At 32.1% G+C, this 12,642-nt stretch overlaps 1 protein-coding gene across 1 annotated transcript in view; it reads right to left on the minus strand.

Annotated features, from left to right (window-relative positions):
* Positions 1-12,171: 12,171 nt before the first annotated feature.
* LOC148951826 (uncharacterized) overlaps positions 12,172-12,642 on the minus strand; it is a 35,464-nt gene continuing 34,993 nt past the window's right edge. Inside the window, exon 7 of the mRNA XM_089089080.1 lies at positions 12,172-12,386. Within this exon, the coding sequence (XP_088945206.1) occupies positions 12,172-12,386 (215 nt within the window). The remainder of the gene's footprint in view (positions 12,387-12,642) is intronic.

Raw genomic sequence — 12,642 nt, forward strand, 5'->3', positions numbered from 1 at the left:
CTGGGCCCACTCCCTCATAAACGTAATACGTTCTGGTACGTTTGCTTTTTAAGTTTTTTCCTTACTATTTCCTTTTTTTTCACAAAAAAACGAAAATAAAACAGTTAATAAGAAAAAAAAAACAAGGACATGATTAATTTTATTATTATTTATACATTTAGAATTTAATAATACTTTTTTTTAGCTTTGAGAAGTATTTGTGAGATCACAAAAGAGCCGAAGCACAGATACACTGAGAACGACAGAGAGACACCTAACGCCCGCGACCAGTGTGAGCTGCCGGCCACGTTGGGGTAGCCCGACAGCCGGTCACTATGAGGTCTAGAGTGTGATGATCGGACAATTGTATAGATTTAAACAATCATTTTATTATATATTAATTGATAAAATTAAAAAATAGATAAATTCTTAGTAGTGATGACTTGTAGTTACTTAAAGATCCTTATCAATAAAGAAAACAGAAGAACTTCAAGATTGATATTCGTAAGAATTGTTCTTCTAATTTTAGAATTAAAATCAATTTGCTATGAATTTGTTAGAATCCGTCTTCATCTAATGTTCTTTAATATTATATATCAGATGAACTAATTATTCACACAAGTACATTTTTAACAAAGTGTACTTATGTATAAAGACGCACTATGTCGGCGAATGAGTTTCTTGAGATACTATTATTTGACATAACATATAGTTTTATATATAGTGACACGGAAAAAATCAGTCCGGTTGTGTTAGGGCTGTGGTTAAGCTTCTCAGCTGAAGGGAGAATATAAGTAATTATCGAGATGACGGAAATTCAAGAGAGTCCGCTGAGGGACCCTCTGGAACTGTTGTGGTTAAGATATTCTCTGAAGATCTCTATGTCAAATGAAGATAATAAACATGTTCAGTTTAAGGGGGTTGAATTGTTTTCTTCGTAACTGAAGTTCCTACATGTTCAAGCACCTCACCCTCTTGTAAAGATATCAGTCGATTAGTGGTTGGTCTTGACTGACATAACCGTGAAGAACAATGTTAATAACAAATCATGAATGCAATAAAACAAGATCGTACAAAATACCTGTTGCAACGATTTGGATTATTATACGTGTCTCGTGTAAAGAGTTACTTTTTTTTTTTTATAATTAAAAGTTACTCACTTATTAATACTTTAGTAATAAATTGGTTATCTCTAACGTGTTTCAGTATTATTATATTCTTTTAATCAGGAACAAATTATAATTAATATATTAGTTATAATGCTTGCATAACTATTAACTAAAAGTTCTCTTCTCTAATAATAAAATCTTATTTTTTTTATACCTGTGTTGTCTTGTATATTTTATTAATATAAATAGGATTTTGTCAAGATATCTGTCTCACTTGGTTCATTTCGTACCGTGTCCACATCCGTGGTTCATTTCGGCGGTGTCCACACCCTCTGCTAATTTAAGAAGCCGAGGTTCTCGTTATGAGCCTAGAAGAGGACGGTTTTTGAATAATAGGACCAACTTTCATAGAGGTCGTGGGGGATATATTCCTCCTAATAATGGCTCATGTCGACCCCACTCGCCCAGGGGCAATTTCAGAGGAATAAATTCAAGGAATTTTCGGTCTTCTTATAATAACCGAGGTAATCGAGGTCCGACTCAATCTTGCTACTCTAGACGGTGACAATTTTATAACTCGTTTAATTCTCAAGAAAGTACTCGTGGACATCAAGGCGCTAATCTGATTACAATCCAGAACACTAATGCTGATACTTCAACTTCCGATAGTAACAATCCTGATATAAAAACACAGTTTATATAATTATCAAGTAAGCTTATCACAGATCATTTCTGGTCTTCGTTCTCGGTGCGAACAAAAAGCTACTCCAACGTCTGTCTTCAGTTGTGGATCAGTGTGTTTGCGTCTATAACTGAGACATGGTTACACAATGAATTCTTCGTAATAGCGGGTTTCCACTTGTTTCCGATTATTTAGCGTCTGACGGGTCGAACAGAGAAAAGATATGATGCCGATTGTTATTCGATATTAAAAAAAAGTCTCCGGAGCACTCACACCCCTGTCCTGTTTTTTATAATGGGTGAGAGAGGGAATAGTCATATTTTCTCATTATATAAAATGTTTATAAAGAAGAGAAGAAGTGTTTTCTGTTTTATATTGACCACAGAAAAAGATAACAATAATAACTGTGATATTTTTCAAAAAGTCTGACAGGATTTTCAGGCTGAAAATACATAACATTTAAACTAAAAGGTAAAATTAGTACTTAATATTATTTTTTTTATTTTCATTATTATAAATCTATTAATAAAACTTTTTTTTTTAATTTGTAAAAGAGTAATAGTAATTATTGTACTCTTTTTAATAAGGTTTAAATTTATTATTTTTAGTGAGAATAATTTTTTAACTGTGGTTCAGATAAGTAATTTAGAAAGACTTCTTTGATTACTTGCCTCAGCGCAATAGAGAACCTCTAAAACCTACAAATACTCTGATTAAATCACTTTCAGGACATCAATTACCTGTAGTGGGCATTGCAAGGTTACCATTGATATTACCTGGTACAAATGACAATTATCTTTACTGGGATTTTTTGGTAGTTGATAATTTGCCTTTTGCCGTAATCTTAGGGTTTAATATTATGAAAGAACTGGACAGTTCCTTGCACTTTCATGAAATGACATTAGAATTTGGAACCAAGGTCAAAAATCAATCTTGTTATACTGATGAATTATCATACGGGACTGTAGTAGTGAGGTCTGACACAAGAGTCGACACTGTAACATTTAAAAGTGTAGATAAATTTTAATATTGAATGTTGAAACAAGAAAGATTAATACTGACCATAATACTAAATAATACCTACTAACTGGCTTTTTCAAAACTTTTTTAATTTTATTTACTAACGATTTGATTATTAATAAATATATGTAAATTACTAATTAACTTAGGTAACTAACTTCTTTATTCATTGATTCTTAATAAATATATTAGGTGGTTCTACCCCTAGAAAATAACTTGCTTTTTAAGCTTAAGTTCAAATTATGTTAAAATTCTTTTAAAAATTACTCATTACTATCACTTTCCGTTTATTATAATAAATATCTCTTATTACAGTACTAAAATTGATTGCCTTAAAGATCGAGGTATTGCATTGGGGTTTAACACAATCATATACTTAATAATGTTTGTCTTTTTTTAGTTTTGATGGTGCTAATTACTTTAATATTAAAAACTTTATTTTTTTTTTAATTTTATTTCTGATCTTTTCTTTAATAATTATTTTACATGCGGCGCCCCCTCAGCGACCTTGACCGGCCCCCCTTTCACATAAAGGCTGTTACATAGCCTCCCATCGGCCCCCCCACCCCCCCCCCACCTACAACACAAACTCCCCCCTTAACAAGTCTTTATACTTCCCCATAGCCACTACTAGATTGTAACAGGTGGTAAATTTCATCACTTTCAGCCCTCTCCCCGGGGACTCCGGGGGAGTAAGTCATCCTCAAAGACAGAGTTATCCTATTTTTCGACCCTCATGACCCAAATGGCTCTCTCAAACTTTAGATCGGATGACTTTTAAAAAATGAGCGTGGGAGGGGGCCTAGTTGCCCTCCATTTTTTTGTCACTTAAGAGAGTACTAGAACTTTTAATTTTCGTTCAAATGAGCCCTCCCACGATATTCTAGGACCAATGGGTCGATACGATCACCCCTGGGAAAAAAATAAAATATAATTAAAATAAACCCGCATCCGTGATCTTTCTTCTGGAAAAAAATGAAAAAGTATTAATAGTAATATTAATGTAGATTGCTTAGTTCGGAAAGCTGAGGACTTGAGCTACGGACACGTCCGAGATACCGAGATAAGAAGTGGTAGTGAGTTATTGAACGAGCCGGATATGTCGAAGGACCACCGTGATCACAAGAGGAGCTCCAGCTCTGATCAGTCACAAGTGGAGACTGACCCACAGACCGGGTGTGACCCAGTGACTCAGGTTGAGGTTCCACGCCGCGTGAGCTTTGTGTATAACTCATGTGTATTGTTGAGTAGCTTTATATTGACAAAGAAGTCGCGTTTACATACTTGTACTTGTTCGTTACTATTACTCAAGAATTAAGTTTTAATAGATTACTTTCTATAAATGTTCTTTCAGAGTTTATTTCATATTAACTAATTTTTTAACACTGTCCATATTTAATAGTGTAATTATTTAGAACGAAACCCACTATCAAACCGTTCTTGGTAACTAACTGTAAGTCATTAGCGACCCGTCTCAAACGTAACCGAAACTCTAGAAAACGGATTTTTGATACCAATAGATATATCAAAAGAATCAGATTTCAATGCTGATTTCAAATATATAACTTTCATCAAGTTTAGTGCTACCCATCAAAAGTGAACGTCTTCATACTTCGAGCAAAAAAATTATTGATAATGCGTTTCTCGTGTGTCTGTCTCGAAACAGAAGAAGAACTCGATCCGCTGCTTCCAATGGAGCATGATGAACCCAAATTTTCATCATCGCCCTTTGATCTTTGCAGACAATGTGGAACAGGAGGCTCATTCTTAAAATACCAACTTTCTAAAGACTGGTCTAGTTAAAATGTTTGAATAGAGGAAGTGAAAAATTGAATAGTTAAAATAATATAAAGACTAAAGAATAAATTATAGAAGGAAACTTTGAACGCTAAGATGACCAAGAAGTTCAAAAGTTTCAAACGTCAAGCAGTCTAACGTCAAGGACTGTTAGGGGAATCGAGAACCGTTTTACAACCACGGCTTTTCAATATTTAAATGGTCTGTCGAGCAGCTGCTGAGGGTATAGACTTTTCCTTCACTCTTCTTTGTACAGGCAAAAAAGTAAAGCATTTTAATTCGTGTTTTTCCTTTTCTTTCTCAAAAAATATAAACCCGTCTGATTTATATTCGGGTTGTGAAGATTTTGATTAGTAAGTCATTAAATGGGTCTAAAAGGCTAGAACAAGTCCTTTGATTGCGTTATTAGAGCTAAAATATAATAAACTATTAAAAAATTAGTAAAAAATCAATCTCGTGAACGCGTCACGTATGAATATTAATTACAGTTATTATCATGTGTCTATAGCCATTTTTAAAGTTTAGTAGTCTTTTTCTTCGCGCGGGGCGGGGTTTTGGTGCTTTATTCAAAAATTATTACGTAATGAATCTGTATAGGCTTAAATATAAAAACGACGCAGATAATTTTTAGTTTTACTACTGATGACGGTCACTGCATATGTAACCGAAATATCTGGTATTTTTTGTGAATTTATATCACTCTTGTCATCATCACTGTCTATTAAAAGGATTTTTTCTCTATTTGAACTTTTATTTATCATAAATAGAAAAAAAAATTAAAAATCAGGTTTATTGTTTTATAAAAGTTTTTTATTTTTAATTTTTCGTTAAAAAGTGATAAATTAAAAGTTTTTTATTTTTTTTTGATTTTTTGTTTTTTTTTTTAATTTAACTTCTTCTAAAACTAAATTAACTCTTAAATTTTTATTTTTCTTTATATTTTTTTCATTAATTATTAGATATACTTTTATTTAAGAACCAAGGTAAACCCCCTTGAGAATTTTATAAAATGTAGCAGACCAGCCTGGTTTTAGGAAGGGTAGAGAATGTCCCGATAAAATAATATTGTGATATTTTAATCAAATTGTGAGACAATTCTTCTTACATCTTGAATAAAAAGAGCAGAACGTAATTTGTATAAATAGGACTTCAACTCCTGTCTTTTACTTTTTTATTAGTTTTACTAATTAGATGTACTATTTATTTTTTCTCTTGAGTCTGCAGGTAATATTAACAAGTCTTTATTCATTATTTATAACGTTTTAACATTTTATATATTTTGTAAACTTAAAGATACTTTTATATTTTTTCAAATTACATTTACATGTTACGTTTTTAAAAACCATAAAGTACAATATTAAAATTATTTATAATAAATTAAAATTATTGTACGACTATAAACAATACAATTAACAAATATTAAGGTAATTTAACCGATATAATTTGATAGTAGGCTATACAACAAAGTACTATTTAGTAATTACACATTACAATATAACTTATACTCATCAATTAATATAATGTTTCTTTAGTCAACTGTTAGTTAGTTTTAATTTTTAGCTACAGTGTCTTCTGACAGATGCATTTATATTTTGTCAAGGGAAAGAGAATATTCTATTTTTAAAACATTTCAACAATAAATTACTGCACTGTCATTTACATCTACTGAAACTTCTATTTTTTGTGCTTATTCAAAGTATTTGAATATACTGTATTGATGCTACTATTATTATTTTATTACTATTTTACCACTATAACACAATAACCCGTTTTTACCATTACTGACCAATAACCATGAGCTAATTTAACATCAAGGAGTCTTCTAGACAGTACTTGTTATGTTACTATGACAGATGAATTTATAACGTCACATGAATTAAATCATTTGATCTAACCGTTTAATATAAAGTTTCTTTACCCATCATACAGTTAGAAGCCTTAGTAATTTCTAAGCTATAGTAATTTCTGTCAGATGGCGTTAAATGTGGCAAGAGAAGACGGCTAAAGGACTTTTGGATCCATAAAAAACTTTAGCGTAAAGAGCGAGGCGTCGAGGAGGGGACAGCCCCTTTCATAGATGGAATAATTTCTGTGCGTTTTATGTTTTAATGTCGCTCCTTACTTTCATTTTAAAAAAATTGTTTTTTTTATTTAATTCGAAAAAATACCTCACCAATGAATTTAGAAAAAGTATTTCGAGAGCGGCAATAGCCCTGAGCTGCCTAACTACAGGGATAGCTAAGGACTTCTCTGTTTCGATGCTGATATGCTTATAAAAACAATCTTATTTTCAAATTCAACAAAATGTACATGATTTCACTTTGGAAACTTTTAGTTTTGTTGATGTCAAACTTATTTATTTATTAAGCAAGTTTTTTATTTTTTGCAATATATTTTTTATATTATGGTTGTTTTTCTTGAATATGATCTTTGTGAATTAAACTTGGATATGTATATAAATAAAATGTACATCGTCCCAGTTTTCACTCAACCCTGTTAGGTACCTTGCCTCAGAGAGGTCGGGGGACCCTGACGGTCCAAAGTCCGTGAAAAGTGGTGGGTTGGGCTGTGGGTTTGCACCCCACGCCCGGGACCCCGAGGGGCACCCCTCAGGGTTACAACACCTGCACCTGAAACGCCTCCAACAGTCTCGGATGCCTCACCTCCCCCCAGTGCCCGACCCCCCCCGACCGCAGGGCCAGAGGGGGTTCGGAGAAAAAGAACAGGAAGAGAGGTGTTTGTACTGTGAGACCGATGAATCAGATATCCAAGACAGAACAAGCTATTAAAGAGATGAGACAATACCTCATCGATATACTCGTTCTCATTGAAATAAGGTGGACTGGAAATAGATTAGAGAAATTTGATGATGGGTATGCTATGACATTTAGCGGTCACCCTTCCGTCCACCGCGCTGGTGTCGCAATTATGCTGTCACCACTTGCACTCAAAGCAATAGCGAAATGGACAACCGTTAGCGAACGTATATTAATTGCTTGTTTCGTATATAATGATAAAAAATGACCAACATTGCCTGTTATGCTCCTACCAACGAATCTGATGAGGAAAATGATGCTTTATACAACCTGCTGCACTCGGTCACCACAGACGTCTGGTCCCATTCGATCTAAAAGCCATAGATTCTCAGGCGCCTCCCGTTTGATGGGTAAGATTAAACTTGATGAAAATGATATGTTTTAAATCACAATTAAAATCAGATTCTTTTGATGTGTCTATTGGTATAAAAAGTACGTTATTAGACTTTCGGTTACCATTGAGCAAGGTCGATCCGTTTTAAAACATTTATTTATGCTAATAAATGGTTTAATTTAATCATCGGATTGTTAACTTATCCGAATCAATAAGTTATGTGTACACCGTAATTACATTTCGTTACAACGAACTTTTTTATTTTTATTTGTGTTATAATGATAATTAATTTATTTTATGTCCAAACTAATTATTCAATGAAAATTAAAAAATCTGCTTGGAAAAAATAACGTTTTATGAAGATCTTTACAATTTAAAAAAAAAATCCAGTAGCAAAATTTACAATGGTAAAAAAATTGTAAAATAAGTAAGTATGAACCTAAACACGGACTAATGAAGTAGGATCTTGACCCCACTAACAAACTATTTAATTATTTTAATAAATAAAAAAACTTAATATACACCAATTTTTTTTTATACTTTGTAATTATTTTTTTTAGTAACACTCAGTGCAAAAAAAACTAAACTCTCCCCAAAATATATCCTGGGGAAGGCAGTGCTAGGAACAAAAGCTATTTTTTTATTTTTATGTTTTTCAAATAAAAATAAATTAAAGCTATTGTTTCATTTTAACGAAACGCAAATACAAATATACAGAATTCACTATTTTTTTTTTTTTTTTTTACCTCACTTTAATTAACTAAACATAAATTATTTTAAATAAAAAAATGTCTTTTATTATTTTCAAGGTTTAAAAAAAGGTAGTGTGTCGGGCCCTAAGTTTATATTATTTTTTGAAGAGAAAATCCTATTGATTTAGTCTGATGTTGTGTCTCTTAAAAAAACAGAAAAAAAAAAAATGTAGCAGATTATTTTATTTAATATTATATAAAATAAAATAAATTATAATTAAAAAATATAAATATCATATTAAAATATAATAATACTGATACTACTGTCCTCCTTCCTCTGAAAAAAGTGTGCCCTAGAAAGCAAAATTGAATCGCATTTTCGTACAGCTTACTGATTGAAATACGGTCAGTCAGTCGGGCACTAAATATAATTAAATTTATTGTTAGTATTATCATTTTTTTTTGTTTTACGATTGTCAATTTCTTATATACGGAAAACCATATCCCTGTTTATAATATATTTTATTAATAAAAATTTAAATTACATAAATAAAAATAAAACATAAAATCTTTACTTTATAATTTAAAATTGTATTATAAAGAAAAAATAAAAAAAAACATTTAAAACTGAACCTCTTAGTCATTCAAATCAGGACCAGCGTATAGACACTACTTCAGACCTACAGCTATCAGACACCCGTTTTTAGAAAATGATTACTATCCTAAGTTTTTTTCAAACAGTTTTTAATAACAAACTGTACATCAGTACCTACTCGTATAACGAGTTACATACATAAGCATACGTTAACTGTTATCACTTTATCAAAATAACAATTAATGTTTTATTGAACTTAGTAACGATATCTCAAACTTATATGTTTAACTAAATGTAGCCTAATTACGGAGCGACCCGTATCAATGGTAACCAAAACTCTAGAACACGTTATTTAGATACAAATAGATACATCAAAAGAATCAAATTTTAATGCTAATTTAAAATATATAAATTTCATCAAGTTTAATCCTACCCATCAAAAGTTACGCGCCTGAGTAAATTTGGCTGATTTTCAAAAAGTGGGAAAAGACCCCCTAACAGGTATAGACCCTTAATGAAAATCACATCATAATAGTCCGCGTATCAGAGAACCCGCCTGTAGAGGTTTCAAGCTCCCATCGACAAACAGGTGGACTTTTGAATTTTTTTCCCGAAGACATATCACGGGTGCGGTTGGATTTGTTTTTTTTTTCCCAGTGGTGATCGTCTTGGCACAGGTGTCCTAGGATATGGTGGGAGGGCTCATTGGAAAGGACATTGAAAGGTCTGGTTCCATTTTTAAGTAACCAAAAAAAATGGAGTGCACCTAGGACCCCTCCAACGATTATTTTTTCCCCACAGTCAACTTATAAAAATGTTGAGATGGCCTTTGTGTTCAGCAGGGTCGAAACTCTTTTAGTTATGTCGGTTATGATGACTTAATCCCCAGAACGTCACGGGGGGAGGGCTGAAAGTTATGAAATTTACCCACTGTTAACAGCGATTATTGGTTATTTGGAAGTATACAGAAGGTTTAAGGGGAGATTTTTACTGTTCGTGGGGGGAGGGGTGGGTCAAGGGTGATGTGGGAGGATCTTTCCATGAAGGAAGTTTTTATGGGGGAAGGGACAGTGCTAGAAAGGGGACGCCTGACGTCCCAGCATTATTTAAAAAAAGATAATAAATTTAATATAAAAAAACAAGTATATCAACTGAAACAGCAGCAACGTCGAAACTTTAAACGAACAGAAAATATTACATATATAATTGGGTTCACCCCGAAGTCAAGACATCGCTCTTTAAGACAAAGATTTTTTAGTACTGTAATAATATATATTTATTCTAATTAACTTACGGTGTGAGTCAAATGTAATTTATCAATAATTGGAACACAAGTTGAACATTCGATTAAAGAGCTAGTTTTTGACTAGGGGGCTAACCCGATAAGAAATGTATTAAAAATATATGAAGATAGAAGTTATTTACGTAAGTTAATTATTAAGTTAATTATATTTATTACTAATAAAAACTTTCTTAAATAAAATTAAACAAGATTCGAGAACTCAATTTAACTAATAAAAAAAAATTAATATGAAAATTTTGTTTTAATTATTCATGTACGGTGACCCAAGATCAAAACCTGCATTTATTCAAAAACGTTCAAAATATTTTTAACTGAAAGTAAGGAGTGTCAATAAAAAATACAAATCCAATAAATGAGTATTTTTCGTACAGACACGTTCAAATCATACCAGCATCTAAATGTTATATCCCTAGCTTATAGGACAAAACCCATTTATTTTTTAAAACAAAATTACAATTTCTATTCCATCTATACTATGGTAGGAAGGTCTCTTCGAGGTAATATAAATACAAAGGTATTGGCTGTTTATTTTTAAATGCCGCTCCTTTAATTTTAAAAAACTTTTTTTTTTTTTATTTAATATAAATTAATAAGTAAAAATTTTATTTTTAAAAAAAACAGTAAAACCTACTGATAAAAAGTTATTTATTTTCCAAACCTTATTTAACTACCCCCTACCCTTAGAGAACTATAATTTTACATACAAAGATAATTTCGAGTTCGTGATATCCAATAGATAAAAAGGTGGAACCATCTTCGTTTTGTCAAGACGACATATCACAACATCAAGCTGTCGGACAAGGGGTCTCAGTATCAAACACCGGTCCCAATTAGATTGTTGGAGGTTTAATTTGAAATAACTATAATTGTTTATTTTACTTTTTAATTACAAACAAAAATTTTAGTTTAGAGATCGGCGAACCACAAAAATGGGTTCGATTATTAATCAATTATATGATAGAAATAAATTGTAATTTACCACTAACAGAAAAATCACTGTGTATATACAAGTACCCCCCCCCTAACACCCATGTGTACATTGCTATGTATAAAAATTTGAACTGGTTGTCAGAAACAATTTCTTGATTTTTAATTTTTAAAAAATTGGTAATGTACACGGGGTGGGGGGGGGCAATGTACACACGTTATTATGTACTATATTTATATAATTGGCGTGGGAGGGCTAGGGTTGGAATGATAACGAAAAAATGTTAAAATTTGTAAAAATTAAATAATTTTTAGTCAAAATTTAAAGTAAAAAATTAAAATTAATAGACAATAATAAAAATCAACACGACAATAAATAATAAAATGAAGAATAGGGGTGACCCCCCCTCAAAAAATCACTCTTTAGGCTCAAGTTGACTTTTGTCACAATTATTTCATAGCCAATCATTAAACCCCCCTGTATTTTACTGTTTAAAATGTTTATAAATGTTCCACTTCATACACAAAAAATAGATGTGTTAACAACATTGTTGGTGACCCACCCCGTCCGGTTCGGTATTGTGGGGAGGTGGGGGCGGTACCCCCCCCCCCATGACACAACCCAGTGGTTATTTTTTTTTAAATCTTTTTGTCCAATGGTCTAGGACTGTGGTAGAATATGGATTCAGAACCTTTTCGTTCAGTGTATTTTTCCAATGTCCTACTTTTTAATTAAGTTAAAAGTGTAAAACAGGGTCATTATTGATAACGACACTCTATGTCGTATAATGTGTGTATATTGATTATTGTATTTTACAGAACATATAGATTTAAATATAGTGACACTGACACTATAAGTCAGTGGGGTTTATGTCTATGCTTAAGCTTCTCATATGCATGTATAATATAAGTAATGATCACGCTGATGTACCTTCAAGAGATTCCGCTGATATACCCTCTGGAACTGTTGTGGGTACGAGATTCTCTGTAGTTTTATCTGTCAAATGACTCTCATACACAGGTTCAGTTCGAGGAGGTTGACTTGTTTTCTCTGTAACTGAAGGTAATTCAGGTTGAAGCCCCTTAACGTCTCCTAAAGAAATCTTTCTTTTAGATCCTTTTCTGGAATGACCTAAAAGTGAAGAAAAATGTTAGAAAAAATCCAAGACTTGGCCTGCCAAGTCAACAAGTGCATAAAAAATACATGTGTACACAATTAAAGTTGAACACAGTTGAAAGTTCTGAAAATTAGGCCTTTGAGGATGAAAACCCTCCCACCACAATCCTCAGGGAAAGGATTGTAAGTTGTGCCCTGGGGGCATAAAAGTTTTTTATTGAAAGCGTTGTCGTATATACTTCAAAAGGGCTCATTTGATTGGAAATTGGAA

This window comes from Artemia sp. Qi Xiang Cuo, chromosome 5 (genome assembly GCF_049724085.1).
Source record: "Artemia sp. Qi Xiang Cuo chromosome 5, ASM4972408v1, whole genome shotgun sequence".
NCBI lineage: Eukaryota > Metazoa > Arthropoda > Branchiopoda > Anostraca > Artemiidae > Artemia > Artemia sp. Qi Xiang Cuo.